Source organism: Elephas maximus, chromosome 2, assembly GCF_024166365.1.
Source record: "Elephas maximus indicus isolate mEleMax1 chromosome 2, mEleMax1 primary haplotype, whole genome shotgun sequence".
Taxonomy (NCBI): Eukaryota; Metazoa; Chordata; class Mammalia; order Proboscidea; family Elephantidae; genus Elephas; species Elephas maximus.
In genome coordinates this window covers 49649151-49671245 of record NC_064820.1, presented here as the reverse complement: position 1 = coordinate 49671245, position 22095 = coordinate 49649151, and the positions used below count along the sequence as shown (strand labels likewise).

At 41.6% G+C, this 22095-nt stretch overlaps 2 protein-coding genes across 7 annotated transcripts in view; both read right to left on the bottom strand.

Moving 5' to 3' along the window:
• Nucleotides 1-15511, bottom strand: part of NIM1K (NIM1 serine/threonine protein kinase) — a 70471-nt gene extending 54960 nt beyond the window's left edge. The window contains exon 1 of the mRNA XM_049863251.1: nt 15355-15511. The gene's annotated coding sequence lies outside the window, so the exon portion shown is untranslated. The remainder of the gene's footprint in view (nt 1-15354) is intronic.
• A 4596-nt stretch (nt 15512-20107) lies between these two features.
• ZNF131 (zinc finger protein 131) overlaps nt 20108-22095 on the bottom strand; it is a 41944-nt gene continuing 39956 nt past the window's right edge. For 4 of the 6 annotated variants that reach the window (XM_049863137.1, XM_049863160.1, XM_049863155.1 and 1 more), the window contains exon 7: nt 20111-21920. In XM_049863137.1, coding sequence (XP_049719094.1) covers nt 21234-21920 — 687 coding nt within the window. In that variant the 3' untranslated portion in view covers nt 20111-21233. Of the gene's footprint in view, nt 21921-22095 lie in introns of all 6 variants that reach the window. The other 2 variants (XM_049863178.1, XM_049863168.1) reach the window with 2 other exon arrangements.

The following is a 22095-nucleotide window of genomic DNA, read 5'->3' as shown; positions in this document are numbered from 1 at the left end:
AACTGTGGTTTTTGTTTTTGTGTGTGAAATTCATAAATTCCCAAAATTCATATGGAATTATAAAGAACAGCTAAGAAGACTTAGTAGGGTCAAGACTCATCATAGCAAATGTCAAGGTTATATACAAAGTTGTAATTCACAGGTTATAGTCAAATAGACCAATGAAATAGAATAAAGAACTCTGAAAGGGTTCTATACATGCACTGGAATTTGGTATATATTAGAAAGGTCATTACAAATCACAGGAAAGAAAAGGAGTAATCAATAAGTGGTAATGTAACCTGACCCTATGAATGCCAGTAAATTTCCAGTAGTCCTTAAACTAGCCCAAGCCAGATGCCCCACATGTGCAGAAGGGCCATTGTACCCACTAATTGACCTCAACAGCAGACACAGCAACAGGAGGAATGAATCAGAAGAAAAATCATCACCTGGACCCTATTCCAAAATGAGAGGTCCAACAAGTATCACATCACCTCCTGTTTCCTGACTGTCTTCTAGAATAGTCTCTCCCTAGTATGACTGTGTGGCCACCATTTTGCTGCCCAAATCACATATAAGCCCTTCTTTCCCATAGTTCAGGAAGCCAGATCTGAGGAACCTCCTCCTGGCTCCTTGCTCTGCTCATTGCAATAAAATTACTTTCTCTTTCTCAAAGGCCAGTGTACAGATTATTGGCAGGTCTGAACGTGCCGGGCAGAACTCACCTTCTAGGGTTCGGTAACAGTAATGAGACAATTGACTATCCATATCACTACCTCTCACCACACACAAAAGTTAATTTTAGATCTATTAAATACATGGAAGTGTCAAAAGCAAAAACTTAAGTACTTAGGAGAAAATATAGGATAATATCTTTCAATATTCACAAATACTGCAAACCATGAAGAAAATAGTTGATGAATTTAACTACACTCAATTATATCTTCTGTTTATTAAAAGATACCTTAAATTACATTAAAAGGTAAGCCCCAGTCTGATGGAATTATATGCAACTCATATAATCTAAGAGGGATTAGTGTCTACTACAGAGAAAAACATACCATTAGAAAAGGGCAAAGAAAGTCACAGGACAAGAAAAATGAATGGCCAAAAAAACATAAAAATAATTATCTTCATTGGTAATCATGTGAATAAGAACTTCAAAGACATGACATTTCACACCTGTCATGGCAAAAATTAAAAGTCTGACAAATTCTGTAGCATCAAGAATGAGGGAAAATAGGTAAGTCTTATACAGACATTGGAGCCCCTGGGTGGTGCAAACAGTTAAAGCACTCAGCTACTATCCCAAAGGTTGGAGTTTCAAGTTTGTCCAGAGGCACCTCGGAAGAAGGGCCTGGAGATTTACTTCTAAAAATCAGCTATTAAAAACTCTATGGAGCACAGTTCTACTCTGACACACACTAGGTCACCATGAGTTGGATTCAACTAGATGGCAACTAATGTTTACATATACATTGTTGGCACTGAGGCAAACTTATTAAATCCTTTTTGTAGAACACTTTAACAATATCTAGTGAAGTTGACAACTGCACATATCTTTGACTTAGCAATGCCTCTTCTCAGTATATTTCAGAGAGTTATCTTTCCATAGGTGAGGAAAAAACAAACACCTATGTTCATTGCAGCACTATTCACAATAGCCAAAAGGTAGAAACAACCTAAGTGCCCATCAACAGATGAATGGATAAACAAAACGTGGTGTATGCATCCAATGAAATATTATTCCGCCATGAAGATAAATGAAGTCCTGATACATGCTACCTGGATGGACCTCGGAGACATTATACTGAGTGAAATAAGTTTATCACAAAAGGGCAAATACTGTATGACCTCACTTATATGAAAAGACAAGAATAAGTAAATATATAGAGACCAATAGCTATTAGTGGTTACCTGGGGTGGGAGGAAGGAGGGAGAGAGGGAATCATTCTCTGGGAAGTAGTAGATTTATGTTTATGATGATGAGAAAATTGGCATCAATCAAGGGTAATAGCTGCACAACTTGATGAGTGTAAATGACATCACTAAGTGGTACACCAGAAAAGGGCAAAATGGCAAATATTGTGTTATATACATAATTTTGGAGCCCTGGTGGTGCAGTGGTTAAGAGCTTAGGCTGCTAACCAAAAGGTCAGCAGTTCGAATCTACCAACCGCTCCTTGGGAACACTATAAGGCAGTTCTACTCTGTCCTATAGGGTTGCTATGAGTTGGAATCGACTTGATGGCAATGGGTTGGTTTTCTTTATACATAATTTTACATCAACAACAGCCAAAAAAAAAAGAGGTCAAAGTTGCTGATACTACTTAAGTACATCCAAACACCTCATGGGATTAGTTCTGTTGGTTCAAAGGTACGGGGTCATAGCTTAGTGAGAACGTCCAGTCAATTGGCCTAATACTGTTTTTAGAGTTACTGTTCCAATCCCTAGTTCATTGAGTGGTTCCTGGGGTCTTGAAAGCTTTCAAGCAGCCATTCAAGATACAATAATTGGACTCTATTTGCCTGGAGTACAGGAAGAAGGAGATTCAGGAATTGGAGAAGGAACTGGACTGCAGGTCTAACTGCCTTTATGAACTACTGCCTCCCTTGCCATGAGACCAGAAGAACTGGATAATGCCTGGCTACCATTACTGAAGATTTTGATCAAGCAAGAATCAGTAGTTGAATCCTGATCAAAAGGGTAAAAATGTGGAACAGAATTTCAAATTCTTACAGAATCCAGACTTATTGGACCTACTGAGACTAGAGGAACCCCCGAATCTATTGCTCTGAGAAAAACCTTCAAACCATGAACCAAAATTATTCCCTGAAGTCATTTTTAAACTAAACAAGAGTTTAGCTAAATTAGTTAAGAATGTTCGCCATGAGCATCGTATTTTGCTTTTTTTTTAAATTGTGCTTTAGGTGAAAGTTTACAGCTCAAGCTAATTTTTCATACAAAAATTTATGCACGTGCTGTTATATAATAGTAGTTGCAATCCGTACAATATGACAGTACACTTCCCCTTTCCAGCCCGGGTTTCCTGTGTCCATCCAACCAGCTCCTGTCCCTGCCTGCCTTCTCATCCTGCCTCTGGACAGGAGCTGCCCATTTGCTCTCGTGTATCTGTTTGAACTAAGAAGCACATTCCTCATGAGTATTATTTTATGTTTTATAGTCCAGTCTAATCTTTACACTTCAGGAATGGTTTTAGTTCTGGGTTAATAGAGCATCTGGAGGCCATGGCTTTAAGTCTGGCCTTTCTACGTGAATTTGAGTTCTGTTCCACAATTTTCTCCTCCTCCATTAGGGACTCTGTTGTGTTCCCTGTCAAAGCAGTCATTAGTGGTAGCCGGGCACCATCTAGGTCTTCTGGTCTCGGGCTGATGGAGTCTTTGGTTTATATGGCCCTTTTCTCTCTTGGGCTAATATTTGCCTTGATTGTCTTTGGTGTTCTTCGTTTTCCTTTGCTCCAAGTGGGTTGGGACCAATTGATGCATCTTAGATGGCCGATCAGCATTGCATTCTTTTAATGAATTACCTATATGAGATCAAATTGACAACAGCACCTCCAAAATACAAGTGAGAAATTTAGGGAGTAGTGAGTATAAGTCAATGGTGGTGAAACAATATGGGTAGAGATAGTAAGAACGTTGACGCAATATGAAGAATGTAACCAATGTTACTGAATTGTACATGTAGAAATTATTTAATAGGTACATGTTCTGCTGTGTATATTTTTACCAAAATTAACCTTTTAAAAAAGAAAATTTGTAAGGTGTATTTTCTCTCGATAACACCAAACCAAACCTGTTGCCATTGAGTAGGTTCTGACTCATAGAGACCCTACAGGACACAGTAGAACTGCCCCATAGGGTTTCCAAGGAGTGGTGGATTCGAGCTGCTCTCCTTTCGGTTAGCAGCTAAGCTCTTAACCACTTCACCACCAGGGCTCCCTTTCTCAATCAAGGAGGACTTTATTACTAAATATCTCAAGGTCACACTGTACTACATACTTAACTAACAAGAGAATAAATATGTACTTTAAAAGCATATTTTTCTTCTCACATGAAATTTTTATAGTCAGCTTTGTGGTGACAAAAAGTATATGCAGTTTTATAAATACAAGTGGCTGCTTTATTTTGTGCCATGAGTCCTTAAAAATTCTCTTGAGGCTAAATCATATCTCAACATGTACTATATCGCAAAGTGTTAATCACTTCAAACAAAAGCAGCATTAAAACATATTTGTTGTTAGCCTTTTCAAAGAAAAGCCCTGGCATATAAACCATATGCTTTTCCATTTTCCAAACCTTTCCCAATCTATTTATTCCTGATGCCTTGGAGTTACACCCTCCTCACACTTTACCTCCATCCAGACTAGGTTACCCCAACTTATTTGTCAATTTTACAGTCATTAACCTCCCCTGTAAACCCAGTGGAACTTACTGCCTGTACCACACATTAGGCATTCACCACATGTAAACCCGGCTTTTTATTTATCTTATTTTTTTCTATCTGCTTTATTAATAACTACTATTTAACATACCCCACGTGTCTGTCAGTTTGTTGTACTGTGGTGCCTTGCATGTTGCTGTGATGCTGGAAGTTATGCCACCAGTATTTCAAATACCAGCAGGGTCACTCATAGTGGACAGGCTTCAGAGGAGCTTCCAGACTAAGACAGAGTAGAAAGAAGGACCCGGCGGTCTACTTCAAAAAACTTAGCCAGTGAAAACCCTATGAAAAGCAGCAGAATATTGTCTGATATAGTGCTGGAAGATGAGCCCCTCAGGTTGGAAGGCACTCAAACTACAGCTAGGGAAGAGCTATCTTCTCAAAGTAGAGTCAACCTTAATGACGTGAATGGAGTCAAGCTTTTGGGACCTTCATTTGCTGATGTGGCATAACTTAAAATGAGAAGAAACAGGGGCAAACATCCATTATGGATTGATACAGTGGCTGCAACAATGGGCTCAAGCATAACAGCAACTGTGAGGACGGTGCAGGACAGGGGAGTGTTTGGTTCTGTTGTACACAGGGTCCCTATGGGTTAGAACCGACTCGATAGCACCTAACAACAACATTTAATGCAAGCCTACAACAGTAAGTGCTCAGTAAGTAGGGTGAACATAGAATTTATCATTCAAACAGGGACATTTTTGAGAGCAGAAAGTAGTACATTAATAATTACTCTGGGACAACAGGTATAAACCAGGGCTGTCCCTGACAAATTGGGATGTATGATCACCTTATTAATAAGTGATAGTATGGCAGACATCAAAGGCTGGCTTACTCAATATCCTTTACTAATGCTCTTCTTCCTTTTTTGCTTTCTTCTGTTATAGAGGCTGGAAAGCCTAATTCCAACTGGGGGTGGCCATGAGACATAGTTCTGGCCAATTAAACCAAAGTGAAGTGTTTCCAACAACTTTTGCTTTTCTGATAAAAGGAGACAGATCCAGCCAGCATAGCTCCTTTCCCTTTCGTCCTGTGTGGAACTTGTCTGAAGGTAGAGTATCCATCTAAAGACCGTGCAGCAATAAATATGAGGGCACAAGTAAGGATGGCAGAACAGAAAAGATAGCAATAAACTATGTCTCTGATGGCAGCTGAAACAAAGCTACCAACTGTTTATTTCCATCTAGAACTCTTCTTCTGCAAGAGAAATAAACTTTTATTTGCTGGGTTAGAGTAGTTTTTTGTTGTTGTTGTCGTTACTTGGCAGGCAAAATCATTCTTAACTTAGAAAAATAGCCATTATTATTTTATGCCCATCAGTCATACATAATATCTTTAATACTTGCAACGGCCCCCACAAGGTGCCTGCTATTATCCTCATTTTTCAGATGAAGAAAATTAAAATTCAGAAGGACATGGTAATTTGTCCAAAGTCATACAGGCAATATGTTTCAGTTTGATTTCAAGCCCAGGTCTGTCTGACCTCAGAGTCTGTGCCTTGCACATAACAGATGGCGCTGCTTGGGGATCTGGAGTTGTACGTGTCACAGGCAATCCTCACTGCACAGATGTTGCTAGAAAGTAGGAGGATGAAAAACAGAGCATTTTCTCCCCTATTTCCTCACCCGTACTTCCACCCTAAGCAATGTGAGGTTGCTACCCTCTTACTGCGCTATGAGGCCCTCCTCCAACGTCAAGATGAAATGTTCAGCTCATCAAACGTTATTTTTAAGCCCATGCCTAACATTTCCCTGACTGTACAAGGTCCTTCCCAGGAACAATGGAGATGTGACTAAATCATCATCTATTGAGGCAAGGTAAATACTGAAACAGATAAACATAATGTACAAAGCCTTAGGCTAGATATTTGCATGGGAATGGTGAGCACCCAGAGGAGGATACCTGGGTCATCGGAAGTGCTCAGGGCAGACTTCCTGAAGGGGATGAGCCTGAAGGAATTTGAAGGAGTACTGAAAAACAAGAAATGTAGGTCAGGGAAGCAGAAAGTGAAATGTGGAATTTTTTATGTACCACTGAATTTGAGGCACCATAAAACCCAAAACCAAACCCATTACCCTCGAGTAGGTTCTGACTCATAGCAACCCTAAATGACAGAGCAGAAGTGTCCCATAGGGTTTCCAAGGCTGTATAAATCTTTACAGGAGGCAGACTGCCATACCTTTCTGCCCTGCAAGGCACTATAAAAGATGGAAAAATCAGTACCTCACTGTGTTCTGTAGTAGCTCAAGAATTGGCGCTGTTGATTATGTCTGAGGGGTATTTGTCTAAACTGAAAGTTCAGAAAAGCTTAAGAAGTTTATTTTTTAAATCTTCATGATTTAATATGATTAGGGTGTAATATTCTGTATTTGAAATTTGAATTAGTTTCTGTACTGATGGGCAACTGTCATGGATTGAACTGTGTTCCCCAAAAATATCTGTCAACTTGGGTAGGTCATGATTCTCAGTATTGTATGATTGTCTACCATTTTGTCATCTGATGTGACTTCCCTATGTGTTGTAAATTCTATCACTATGATGTAATGAGATGGATTAGTGGCAGTTATACTGATGAGATCTGCAAGATTAGATAGTGTCTTAAGCCAATCTCTTTTGAGATATAAAAGAATGAATCGAGCAGAGAGACATGGGGACCTCATACCACCAAGAAAGCAGTGCCAGGAGCAGAGTGCGTCCTTTGGACCTGAGGTTCCTGTGCTGAGATGCTCCCAGACCAAGGGAAGACTCATACATCACAAGGACCTTCCTCCAGAGCTGACAGACAAAGAAAGCCTTCCCCAGGAGCCGGCACCCTGAATTCGGACTTGTAGCCTACTGGACTGTGAGATAATAATCTTCTCTTTGTTAAAGCCACACACTTGTGGTATTTCTGTTATAGCAGTACTAGATGACCAAGATAGCAACTTTGACTAAACATTCCAGCATTGAACAAAAAGGTTTAAGTCACCGATTTGCAACTGTCACTGAATATTCCAACAATGAAACAGATTTAAGCTAAGAGTCCACTTACTTAGCACTGTGAAATACTAACCATTAAAATTTTTGCATCCTGTTTTTCATAGGCATTAACCAATTCAATTGTTTTAGAGTTTTGGTGAATCTTTGTTTTGTTTTGTTCTGACGATAAAAAGACTAAAAAAAGAGTGGTGACATGGTGTGCTAGACAGAGAGGGTGATTCTTAAAAAGTCTACGTTCAGGCAAGACAGAAGTACCTTTCTTCACCAAGTCTCTCAATCCAAAGGCAACCGCCCAGCCCACACTCCTCAGAGCTGCTCTGGTTCCTGGGGAGACAGTAATTCTCCTGCATGTGTAATATGACAGGATACAAAGCCACTAACACAAATTTGTCCCAAGGTTACAAGAAGTGCTCTCAAGAGGCATGTTTCTTCACTGGGGCTGCTCTAGGCTTAATTTTGTTGTTGTTGTTGTCAGATGCCGTTGAGTCAGTTCCGACTCATAGTGACCCTATGCACAACAGAACGAAACACTGCCCGGTCCTTCACCATCCTTACAATCATTGCTATGCTTCAGCCCATTGTTGAAGCCACTGCGTCAGTCCACCTTATTGAGGGTCTTCCTCTTTTCCGCTGACCCTGTACTTTACCAAGCATGATGTCCTTCTCCAGGGACTGATCCCTCCTGACAACACGTCGAAAGTATGTAAGATGCAGTCTCGCCATCCTTGCTTCTAAGGAGCATTCTGGTTGTATTTCTTCCAAAAAAAAAACCAAGGCAAGGTTTAATTTTAAAACCCTGAAAATATCGCTAAAACGGCAGCTTCTGGTCACACACGTCCTCTGTGAAGCTAAGCGGTGATCAGCATGCACTGTGGAGGAGCCCAATCAGATCAGATCTCCCCAGAAGAGACTGGAGAGACCAAAGCAGCCCAAGCTTCCAGGAGGTATCTGACACAGAAGCCCTCCCACTGGCTTCCCAGGAAAAATCACCTAATCTGTGAGGTTCCCAGGAAAAATCAAAACATCAGACCCACATTCCATTTGGCCTCTGTTCTGTGGGTGAGGAGACCCACATTTCCAGGCTGGGTGGCCCCACTGAGTCAACCCCATTATTTCCATTTTGTTCTCATCCATGCATCCCCTAGACTTCTCCATCATGTTGTTACATGAGCACTCCCTCATTCTGTTACAATCCACACTTTTCCAGTGCCGTCTCCAGAACATTTTTATTGTACAGACAAAGGTTCTGTCTTAGTTGTAGGGGGTCTTCTGACATTCATGATGGGAGGACCTCTCTTTACACAATTCCCAACCCCAAAGGGTCCAGAAGGAAGAGTTGGCTTTGCGGTCTATCAGTACTTGTTGGGAACCTAATATGTTAGCTCTGTGTTAGAATCTACACACACAAAAAAAGAAAAATACTGAATATTCAATAGCATGGAGAAAAGTTCAAAATATAAAGACAAGTGGAAAACAGACAAATAAAATTCTGTATACAATATCCCAATTTTCTTTGTTTTTTAACTATCAAAAACAATTCTCTGAAACGTTAACCACAGTAATGTCTCTAGTTAGGATTATCAGTGAGATTAGAGGTAGAATTATGTGCAGGTATTTATTTCTTTCATCGTAATACTTATTTCTGTATTTTGACAATAATAATAGCAATAATGACATTTATTGAGTGCCAGGCACCATTTTTAAGAGCTTTACATGAATCCATTTAACTCCCACAACAAATCTAGAAGTTTGATGCACAAAGACATAAAATAACTTGCTGAAGGTCACAGGGGCACAGCCAGAATTTAAACTCAGTAAGCTGGTTCCACAATCAAGGATTGACCACTATTCCATGCTGCCTCTAGACTACGTATCGTTTTATAATACATATTTTATAATAAAGAAAAAAAGCATTTATAGAAAGAAAAGAAATGTAGTATAAGGTAGCCAAGAAGAGAGAGGAGTCAGTGTAGAAGAGATTGAATGTCTAAAAAGGAGTCAGGAGTCCTAATTACCTTCCTACTCAGTAGTTGTGTGGCCCCACACTTAACATCTCTGTATGAGCTTCCACAGCAGGCAAATGAGAGGGTAACAAATCTATATTCCAGAGAAACGTTTAATTCTGCAGATTACCAATAGCTGGCATGAAAGATGCATATCATTTTAGACTTGGCCATTACACTACTGATTAGACTATAGTAAATTTGCTCTTTGTACTTTAGTTTATGTTTTAAAACTACCATGATCCATAAAACAAATGCACTAAGAATATTAAAACTATTAGTAAGGCAAAGGGTATGATTGCTATACAAATGATGGTAGAGATCATTTTTTCACAAGACAAAAAATGGCGAGAAAATGCTGAATGTTGTTCATGCAAATAGAATGGCCTGGACGATTCCAAAGGGCAGCAACCAAGTTATTCAAAGAGAAAAGTGCTGAGTTGATGCAATCAGCAATAATCAATAAGGTGCAAGGAAAGGTAATCTATACAATGGGACAACTTTTCAGGTGTGCTTAGGTTAATAATTCCCCAGAAGCAAAAGACATGAGCTTCAATGTTGGAAGGGCCCACTAGGCAGATGAACCTAATCCGTACCAAGTGAATCCACACCTCAGTGAAATTTCCTAACACGAGAGGATCCTACAAGGTTCCAGACAGAAGAAATCTATTTCATGCACAGGGTCAAGAATCAGAATAGCATTGAACTCGGCAACAATGGGAGCTAGAAAATAACGAACCCATGCCTTCAGAAATTTGCAGGAAATTAATTTTCAACCGCAAATCCTACACCCAGGCATATGTGAGAGTAAAATAAAGACATTTTCAGACATTGAAGGTCTCAAAATTTACTTCCCATCTGCTTTCTTAAGAAGCTAGAAAAGCAGGTGCTCCATAAAATGATAGAGTAAAACCAGGAAAGAGGAAAACAAAAGAATAGAGAGTCAGCACAGAAGTGAAGTGATGGAAAATCTCAGAATGCTGACTGAGCATCTGAGTTGGAAAAGAAATCGGAGGACCAAGAGCTCCACCTTGAAGGCTGGGGTGGGTTGAAGAATAAACTAACAATTGTCTGAAGTATTTCATTGTGCAGAAAATACTAAGGAGAGGTGTTTTACAGGGCCATTAGAGTATTTGGGAAGGAATTAACAATTAAGTCCCTAAAAAACTAAAAGGAGGTGGAAAAAATATTTTCTCCAAAAAAAAGCTGTACAGAAAAAGAAATACTATCTAGTTCCAACTTGGCTCTGCAGTGAATAATAACTAGACAGGCATACTAATGTACACTGAATATTGATTTAATAAATATTGTGATATAACTTGTGAGAGCCACTGAAGGACTGATAATTTCCCACTGTGGGCCTAGAATGTCCTTGCCCTCTGTAACTACTTCTCACCACCTCTAGCACATGACTTTAGCCCCCTATTCTTCCCCCATTCCTCTGTCAGAAGAACCAACAAATCTGTCTTAGAAGAAGTACAGCCAGAATGCTCATTAGAAACGAGGATGGTGCGGCTTCATCTCACATATTTTGGACACATCATCAGGAGAGACCAGTCTTGGAGAAGGACATCATGCTTGGTAGAAGTACAGGGTCAGCGAAAAAGAGGAAGACCCTCGACGAGATGGATTGACACAGTGGCTACAACAATGGGCTCAAACATGGCAATGATTGTGAGGATGGCGCAGGACCAGGCAGTATTTCTTCCTACGTAAGGTTGCTATGAATAGAAACCAACTCAATGGCAACTAACAACCACAACAACAAATTATTCAATGTCTAATCTACAAGCACAATTCCTCCCTCTTCCAAGAGCCATCCCTGACCATTTCCGAAGCTAGCTGAAATTCAGCTGACCCCCTCCTGCTAAAGTTCTGTGAAACATTCAATCCTCCTTCCCCAAGCTAGACTTTCTTAGGTGCTTTCTCATGTGCCTGGCATTTTCAAAGCCTTCTGTTAATGGTGCTCTGGCTGACTACCTTCCACAAACTATGTTGCAAAAAAGGCAGATGTTGTGGGGGGAGGGGAGGCTAATAAGAGAGTTAAATCCTCAAATAAGAGGAAGTCAATAGATTCTATCTAAAACTGATAAATCAAGAACCAGCTACATAAGCAAATCATTTAGAAATACAGAGGTAGGTGATCAAACAGCTAAGAGTTGAAGCTGGCTGTCTCCAGGGAGTGGGTCTGCTGCTTTTGTTATAATCCTTGGATACATATACTCCAATTCGTAACATTATATAAATGTATTATTTTGAAAACAATTTTTAAAAAGTAAAACACTACTAAAACTGCAATTACATAAGCAAATGTGTTACAAATGATTCCAATTAAATGATCACAACATACGGAGATGTAGAAAGCTTTCTGGGTAGCTTAAGGATTGGCACCCAGAAGGTTTCCTCAGCAGCCAGCATGACAGGCCTGGAGGTGGGAAAGCTGTCCCACCACACCCTGGGATAGGAAGCAGGCAGCCAGAAAGCACTTTGGCCAGCCATTCAGGCCTCCCAGCTATTCTCTGAATAAATCAGAGAATTTTGCAAAATGTGATACCTGGGGCTTTCTGGAAAAAAGGTCAGGGTTCTCCATGGAAGATGAAGAGTGGGATTCTTTTTATCTTTCTGTTTTCCAGTTTGGATTTTCTTCTGTGCTGTTCTTTTCCCTCAACTTTTTCTCTTCTACTTCCTCTCCCTATTTTCTCCTCACTTAAAACTCTTTTTTTCTCAACAGTTTTACTTTTCTCCTTAATCTTAACTCTTTGCTCAACCTCCGTCTTGTCTCTCTTCTCACCTCCATTTCTCTAAGTCTTGGCTGGTATTCATGTTACAGATGTGCCAGGTGATTTGGATTTTTGAATCTTAATTTTCTACGTGGTTAGCTAAAGCCATTTGAGTCTTTTTGAATGTAACCTGCCCATCTGTCACACTGGCTAATATTGTTCAGGATGCTGTATAATAAAAGCGGAGGTACCCTTGAAGTTTCTGAAAGTACTTTAAGAACTGTGATCTGCTTAAGTCAAACTGTAGACTACTGTCTTCACAAATAATGTAAACATTTTATTCTTCTCTTGAAATTTATGACTTCAATGCTAAAGAATTTTTTTCTAGAATGACAATGGGAAATGATGAATCGTAGAAGGAGACCAATTTTGTAAACAGTTTGTCCTTTCAACAAGTGAAAGAAAATCAGCCAATAAATTAGGCCCTTGTAATTCCTAGAGAAATACTGCATTGAGTTCCAAAGAATGAGCTGGGTCTAACATTGTGTTTTAATTTTTAAGCTTCTCAAAATGGAGCTATATTTGGCTGAAAATATTAAACTACTAAGACAAAATCTTTGCTTTTTTTCTTTCAAAGCTGTACATCTGAGGACTTCAAAATTTGATGTGCAAAGTTGATTTATAGGATTCAAAGTTCAGGAATTGTGCATGTGTAAAGATTTATGGTTCTTTAAAGACACCAACATTTGCTGATGAAAGTATTTTCAGACGGTACCACAGTTGCTGTTAGTTGCTGTTGAGTTGGTTCCCACTCCTAGCAACCCTGTGTACAACAGAACAGAACACTGCCCCATCCGGTGCCATCCTCACAATCATTGCTATGTTTGAGCCCATTGTTGCAGCCACTGTCAATCCACCTTGTTGAGGGTCATTGAGAGTACCATCCAACGAGGTGGATGGTACCACTGCTCCCCCCAAATTAAGCCTTCTTCACTGAGTATTTTCAGGCTAAACTGAGAACATAAAAGGTTCTGTGGTTTATGTGTAGTTACTACTGGGGAATTTAGGTGTCACACAAACCTGCCTTTATTTTAAATGCAGTTTAGTTAGTAGAAAAAAAGCACACACCTCAACCTAAATATTCAATCCACATGTTTTCCTAACACAGGAGGAGGCCTCTCTGAAGGTTTTTCCAAGCTCACCACTTAAGAGTGGTCAAGCCAAAAATAAACCCATGAAGGCTTTATTAGACAGATTCAACAGCACCCAACACCAGGACAAGAACACAGAGAGCTTTTTCCCCATTAGCCTCCCCCTCGACCACCACCCACATTCTCCCACCTCCTCATTGGAAAGCTAATTAGAATTCCAAAATTAAATGTCATCTGGCAGGGAGATCTGGTCACAGGCCACGATTCCTTGAACATCAAACACTCCCCTCCTCCTTCTCTTAGAGCAGTGAGCTGTGGGAAGACAGCTGGGGCAGCCTGTCCCTTTTGGGTCATTTGACTTGCTCGAGGGTAGTATTTACACTCATTTGTCTGAGGGAAAGATCTGTTGCATAAATTGCAAACTCTGAAAAGATGAAATTAAGGAAAAGGAAAAAGAAAAGAAAAGAAACCTGCCTTGAGCATTTAGTACTTCAAGGAAAAGAAACAAGTATCATTTTTATAAGCTCAATTATTATTACCATGGCGACATGAGGGGACATTAAGAGGTGCCCTCAAGAATAGTTGCTAGTTCTAGCCAGGCAGCCTCTCAACAACGCAGGGCGACTTCTTCGGTTACCATGGCAACCGAAATTAGAAGTGCTTTTGCAACACTAACAGAAACCATCCTTTGAAGCCCTCTGTGAATCACACTGAATGCTGATGATGCAAGCTTAAGTGAAACATATTTTTTGCACGTTAAAAAAATCAGAAACAAATAGTCGTTTTAGATTCCCACTTGAGATCTTGACTCAACTTGGGATAGATTTTTTTTTGGGGGGGTCTGGTTTTGTTTGTTTCCCTTTTGGATTCCCACGCCTCCTGTGCAAACACTATTTGTTTAATTTCCAAACTTGTCTGAACTGCACGGGTGAGAGCTTAAAATGTGATTCATTTGCTCTTATTTTGAAAGGGGATGAGGAATGGGGTGGGGGAGGGTGGGTCTAACAGAGGGCCCTCTTGTCTACTAAACTCAAGAGTTAGAAAACAGTGTGGTGGGGGAAAATGACGGAAGGGGGATAAGGAGGAGTGAGGGATGAGGAAAGAGAAAGAAATAGGAGGAGAAAAAGAAAAGGAGAAAGATAAAAAAAGCGCAGACAGCTGATTCTTCGGGGGCCTTATCTGGGCTAAGAGCAATTTATCTATTGCCTTGCTTTCTCCACCTGCCCAGATATTGTGGCATGCACACAAAAGCTGACCAAAAATGGCTAAAATGCCACTGTTGAGATCCTTTCCTATTCCTAATACTCCCAGAGCGACATCTAAGAAAGGGAACTAAGGTTCTTCCTTACTTCGCGTGGCCTCTCAAACGAAGCATCTTTCTTTAGGGAGCGTCGTGGCGTGGGGTGTGGTGGGAGGTTTCATTCCCCTGGGTCACAGCCGTTAGAAGTCAGTTCCTTCCACCGCCCGTCCCAGGCCGCGGCCAAGGGAGGATCAAGCCATCAGAGATTAGGGCTCCATCCAGCGCACCCTCCGAGCGCACAATGAGTCTTTACGCTGCTCTCCTATGGACGCGCACCCGGAGACGGGTGCCCACAAGACACACAGACACGGGAATCCACATAATACACGGACGTGGGTGTTCACACGATACACAGACATGGGAATCCACACAACACAGGGACACGGATGCCCACACGCGCACCCAGACACGGGTGCCCACACGATACACAGACACGGGAACTCACACAACACAAGGACATGGGTGCTCACATGATACACAGACAGGGACACGCGCACGCACACTCGCCTCCGGCTGTAACGCCCTCTCCTCCGACGCTGATCGGCGGAGGAGGGGGGTGCCCCTAAAGGGTGCCTGATCTTCTCCTGACCCATTTCACTCTTACCCGCGCAGGGAGTTGCGTCTCTCCTTCCCCTTGGGCCGCTTCGGAAAGGAAAGGCGCCCCTCTCCAGCTACCAGGTATGCAGCCTGGCCCAGGCCAGGGTGGGCGGGGAGGGGGTGCTTACTGCGAGCCCTCTGGCCCCTAGCTTACCTTCGTCGCGCGGTGGGCTCGGGGGTTTGGGTGTCTGCGCGGCGCCGGGTGCTCGGGTGGATGGTGCTGGCGCGGGTGCGGGCTCGGGCGCCGGTGGCGCGTGGGGGCGCGGGCGCGGCGGCAGCTGCCCTCGAGGCTCCCGAGCTGTCAGGAGCGGCCGACCTGACCGACTGTGGCCTCAGCAAACTCCGCCCGCCGGGCCCCCTCCTCAGCTCCGCCGCGGGGTCTGAGGTGCCCCGCCACGCTCCCCGAAGGGACCAATCGGGAGCGGGGGGCCGGCCCGGAGGGGAGGATGGGAAGGGAAGGGACGGCCGGGGACCCGGACGCGGGCCCGGACCTCTTCGGCTGGTTTCTATGGTAGCCCGGAGGGTGGCGCGGAAGGGAGGGGGCGCGCGGCGAGGGGACACCCTTCGCAAACACTCGAGGCGGGGGGTCCAGGTCTGCCTTAGAGGGAGACCCGTCCTAGAGCGCGGAAGGGAGGCGGCGACACAGTGGAAAGCGAGTTGACACAGCTTCCATCAACTCAAGCCTCATACTAAGCCGCTCCAGCCTGTTTAGGGTTTCCGTGTCCTTGGGAGACCGCTATCCATTATCCTCCCAACAGAACGGGGGTTTCCAGCAAACCACCGTGACAGCTCCTCTGGGCGAGTCGGGCAGCGCTTGCATTCTGCAGAAAGAAGTGCTAATGCACCCTGAATTCCTAGTATATACATCAGGCCCATTTATTTTGGTGCCACTTAGGCAACGTCTCCTTAATCTCTTGCCCACTCCGCAGTATGACCATCCGCTAATGGTGGGTGCCAAATGTTATTTTTCCAGTTTACAAACAGTAAACCAAGTTACTTAGAGTGTAGAGCTAGGAATAAAGTTCACAGAATATTAAACATATTTACTGAAGATTAAGCTCTTCGTTTTAGAGGATGAAACTGAGGTCAGGTAACTTCGCAAGGGTCACACAGCTGGTTAATGGCAGAGCCAGGACTAGTTGCCCTAACTCACAGCCCTGTGAGGACCCGTTCCACCTCCTTATGCTCCCTGATCTTGTATTCATGATTATCCAGGGCAGTACTGACAAGAGTGGAGGCCCTGGTGGCCTAGTGGTTAAAAGCTATTGCTGCTAACCAAGAAAAGCTGGCAGTTCAAATCCACCAGGCACTCCTTGGAAACCCTACCAGCCAGTTCTACCCTGTCTGATAGGGTTGCTATGAGTCGAAATTGACTTCAGGGCAATGGGTTATTGACAAGTGCAAAAGGGCTGAGAAGGAAAACAATTTGTGTCTACAACACTTTTCTGCTAGAAAGTTGTCGTTACATTGAGTCAGTTCTTACGCATACCCTATGTACAATACTAACCAGTCCTGCACTATTCTCACAATAGTTATGCTTGAGCCCACTGTTGCAGCCAGTGTCATTCCATTTCATTGAGGGTCTTTCTCTTTTTCACTGACCCTCTACTTTACCAAGCACGATGTCCTTCTCCAGGGACTGATCCCTCCTGATAACTTGTCCAAAGAATGTGAGAGGTGGTCTTGCCATCCTTGCTTCTAAGGAGTATTCCCACTGTATTCCTTCCAAGACAGATTTGTTCTTTTGTCAGTCCATAGTATATTTATTCTGCAACACCATAATTCAAAGGTGTCAATTCTTCTTTGGTCTTTCTTTTTCATTGTCCAGCTTTTGCATGCATGAGATGATTGAAAACACCATGGTTTGGGTCAAGCACACCTTAGTCTTGAAGGTGACATCTTTGCTTTCTAACACTTTTTAGAGGCCTTTTTGCAGCAGATTTGCCCAAGTACGAAACCCAAAGATTCCTTTTATTTGCCAGGCACTGTTTTAAATGCCTTTATAAATATTAACCTGTTTATTACCAGGCCCGTTTTGACAGATGAGAAATCTGAGACCCAGAGAGGTTATAGGACTTGCTCCAGGTCACACAGCTATCAATGGTAGTGCTGGGATTCAAACCCCAGCAGTCTGACTCCAAAGTCAGTGCTCTTTATTACTACCTTCTGCTGAACAGGAAGAGCAAAAAATAAACCTTGGACAGCTCCAGGGACTGGCCACTGCGATGACTGCTTCCTCAGTTTATGAAGAGTGTTCATCTGTTTGTGCAGGATAAGGGTTCTGTGTGAGAAAGTTTGTTTCTAAAGGGATACCCTCTCCTCAAAAGGCAAGACTTTAAAATAGTGTATGCCATCAATCTGTTTTGTCATTTTTAATTTTAAAAGTTTTAAAATTTTTAATTTTTCCTTGTAAATTTTACTTTTGCACATTATTGTTGTTAGTTGCTGTTGAGTAGATTCTAACTCGTGACCACATAGCAGTTACAGAACACTACTTTCACGTGAACACCTTAACGATCGTCTGATCACTTCTTGAAGACAATCAGCCCATGTCAAACTGAAACTGTATTAAAATCTTCTGGTGAACGCTTTATCTACCTTTAGGGCTCAGTCAACACTGTTAGGTTACTTACAAAATGGGTAGTCTAGAGGACCTTTGTGGACTCTTCTAAATCCTGAAATCTTTAATTCCAAGTTGAATGTAGAAGGAGCAGAATCAAATTCTCATGAAAATATTACTACTTTCTGTAGTGTATAAAGATGGCAGTCTTTAACTCTTCAAGACCACAAAAAGCCTTGTTTCTTAAACATATTAAAGATTTCTAGGTTTTAAGTGTATGATACTAGTGTTCAGTTCTGTTTTGTATCTCAGATGGTAGGGGAGACAGAAGCAGCTCACCTATCAGTCTGCAGTGCACTTGGAATTCCTATGTAGTGACCAAAGTTACACTCTCTGCTATCCAGCTGTTACACTGTGCTGTTAGGTGTCGAGTTGGTTCCAACTCATATCGACCTCATGTGAGAGTAGAACTGCCCCATAGGGTATTCTAGGCTGTAGCCTTTATGGAAGATTGCCAGATCTTTCTCCCACAGAACCGCTGAATGGCTTCAAACCACCAACCTTTCAGTTAGCAGCCAAGCGCTTAACAGTTGCACCACCAAGGCTCCTTCCCATCGATTTCAACTCACAGCGACCCTCTAGGACCTAGTAGAACAGCTCCCATTGGATTTCCAAGGCTGACTGTGAGGATGCACAGGACCGGGCAGTTTTATTCTGTTGTACATGGGGTCACTGAGTTGGAACCGACTTGACGGCACCTGACAACAATCTTTATGGGAGCAGACTGCCACATCTTTCTCCCACAGAGCAGCTGGTGGGTTCGAACCACTGTCCTCTCAGTTAACATGAGTGCTTAACCACCTGGCAACCAGGGCTCTTAAAAAAAAAAAAAAAAACCTGCTGCCATTGAGTAGGAGTCGATTGAGACTCATAGCGACCCTAGAGGACAGAGGAGAACTGCCCCATAGGGTTTTCAAGGAGCAGCTGGTGAAATCAACTGCCAACCTTTTGGTTAGCATCTGAGCTCTTAACCACTAGACCACCAGGGCTCCTTAAAACCCAAAAACCTACTGCCGTCAAGTAGATTCTGACTCATAGCAACCCTATAGGACAGAGTAGAACTGCCCCATAGAGTTTCCAAGGAGAGCCTGGTGGATTTGAACTGCTGACCTCTTGGTTAACAGCCATAGCACTTACCCACTAGGCCACCAGGGTTTCCCAGGACTCCTGAGACGTACCTAAATCCCAAGTTATAATAAAGTGGGAGAAACACTGTAGGAACAAAAACACTTCAGTACTTAAAGCAAATAGACATCATGATTTTTAATAGCTGTTTTATGTTAAATGTTCTGCAAACCGCTAGTCAATGTAAGGTTTATCATCACTTGGTAGCTTTCCTCTCCTCTTGCAATACGATTCACTGGCACTCTGAGCACACCAATAGCTTTTATACTTTCTAGGAAAAGGAAATTATACATCCACCCCTCAAATCTGTCTTGAAAGGCCTGGCCAAATCTGAAAACTCAGCATCTGTAACGCTCTGATGTGCCTTTGCCCTCATCTCTACCTGCTGAACAGAGCTCTTGGAAGATTATGTTTAGAAATAAACCTTCTTGGCTTAAGGGCATAGCATGAGCAATTTTCAGCATTCAAAACTCACTAGATAACAACTATTAATTTACACGTTTGAGTCCACTGTTATTTTTTTTAACCTACCTCTCACTCAGGAATATGGACATCTAAGGCAGACTGGAAGTTCAATGTGATATGAGGTAATTCCATTATCAGTATTTTCTAACTTCAAAGGAAAAAAACACAAATACCAGTAAGCTCTGCAGTAGGTAACTAAACAGAAAAACATGTAAATGTTCTGGACCTTTTTCTTAAAATAAAAAGAAAAATGCAACTCCCTATTCCTGTCCTCTCTACATCTGAGTTCTCAGTGGTGGGAAGCCATTCTGTTCAGTATACTTCATAAATGTGACAGTTTTTAACATCAGGATTACCAAACTTAGCACCTTCACTAATGGAGAAGGTATTTGTTTAAATAAGCTCTACTAGGAAAATCCCATTTGCTATTGTGCCCACCATGTAAAAACTGCAAAGAACACCAACTTCTCCTCACCCTACCCCTTTTTTTAAGCTGATTTTTCAGAGGCTGGAAGAGTGTACTGAGGATTTTATCTCTCAATTCATGTGTTAGTCATATTAAAACAGGTGCATAAAGACACATGAGAAAACATCTCTGATCATACATCAATTTCCACACTGGTATCTTAAAAAAAAAGAGTCACGAACACATTATTTTAAAGTTTACTTTAAAAATGTAAATATCTCCCAATATTCAACAGGTAAAGAAAATAGCATATTGGTTTATTTTATGTGGTTGTTATATTTTATTTTCCAAGTAATACTGATTAAAAATATTTACACACCTACTTTTAAGTCCACAGTTTAGCACTCTTATCTGTATGGCTTTAAAAGGTATAGCACAAGATCTTTACATGAAGGATCGGGGAAAAAGATTCCATTCAAAACAAAGCCTGATATATACACGTTTTTCTCTGTACTTTATTTTAAATACATTAATTTTTTAAATGATGCTCATCCTTTTTTTTCATCTGGTGGTAAAATACTAGTGCAAACTTTTCATCAAAATAAAGTTTACCACAGATGTAAATGAATTTTCCCAATTGAAAACGGCCCTTTCAGCTGCCATTAAATGAAATTTCTCAACCTAACTTAAATGAAAAAGAATTGGTGGTTGACATTTGTAAGCAAAAATATAAAACGCTATAGCATCATCTACATTGCTCCTTACCACACAAACTTTGAAAGAACCAGAGATGCTTTACAGAAGCTTACTTGGTTTTGAAAAGGCACATGGGTGTGGTTTTGTTTTTTTTTTTAAACATTCTAGAAATTTTGCCACCACCACTCTGTTCCTGTTGCAGAGATGGCTTGTGTGACTACTGGGGTAGACAAGAATATTCAAACTAAAGGAAGCCAGAAGCCAAAATTTAACTGCACAGTAACAACGCACTTTTCTTCATGCAGCCTTGTTTCCTATATATTCAATTTTCTAACATGCATTAGAATACATAAACTCGTATTCTAATGATTTTACATTTGATTTTACAACAGGGAAAAAAATTTGAGGAAGAACATGACCTGGGAAAGAGAAGGGAGAACCCTTACCACAATGAAAATAGATACATTCGTACCCAACTATATAGTAAGAATTATGATGCATTTATGTTTCCAGATATAGACTTCTCAAAGTTTCCCGTTCACTTATGGGAAAGTTCCCTCCTCTGTGGCCTTAAGTGGGGTAGAAACCAGTGTGTTTCAATAGAAACAGTCAGCACAACAGTTAACTTTGGTCCACTTTTCTGTCAACAAGGACAGTCACACTGCCCATAATCAGCTGAAAAACTCAACATGTAAATTAAAAAATATATTCGTCTGTTATTTCATTCTAAAACTGGCATCACTGTTCTGTCCTCATTCCCTGCCTTTTCAGCCTGCGAATCCACTGCTGATCCAGTCTCTAAACCCTCAGCATCTTCGTGATCTTCCCTGGTGTCCTCAGCAGGACCTGCTTGGCAAGGCTTTCTCTCCTCCTGGTTCATGATTTCAGGGGTCACTTGATCCAAGTCTGCTTCCAGAAGCTCAGTTTGTACTTCCACTGGCATCTGATTTACCCGTTCGACATGCAGCTCCTCTACATGTACTTCTGTACCTTCTTCAGTCTGAATCCGACCCACTTCCAGATAACTCACCTGGACCTGCTCTGGGAGCTCGCTCATATGTGACTCGTGTACTTGGCCGTCCTGGAGCAGGTCTGGATGGACCTGCTCCACAGTCACTTGTGCTGAATCCACCTGAACCTGAAGCAACGGTAGCACGTGTACCTTCCCAACTTGTTCTATAATTGTCATTGACGTTACAGGTTCAGTTTGCACACGTGTTTCTACTGAAAGAACTTCTTCAGTTATTAGACGCTCTGAAATATTATGAGTATCACTTAGATGCCTCCTTAACTCATTCCCTTGCATAAACCACAAATCACACAGAGTACAATGGTTGGGTTTATCTCCAGTGTGAATTACTAAGTGATCTTTGAACTGGTCCCAGCTGTTAAACACACTGTTACAGACCTGAAAGAATCAAACACATGGTGTTAACAATACTTACATTCAAACAGAAGGAAAAATAGATGCATTTATTCTCTGTAAGAAAAAGTTGATTTTTTCCTGCAAATGTTATGAATACGGTATTTGCAAAAATCTAGTTCAAGCTATTTCTTAATTCTTTAGTCTTTTAGCTGATATA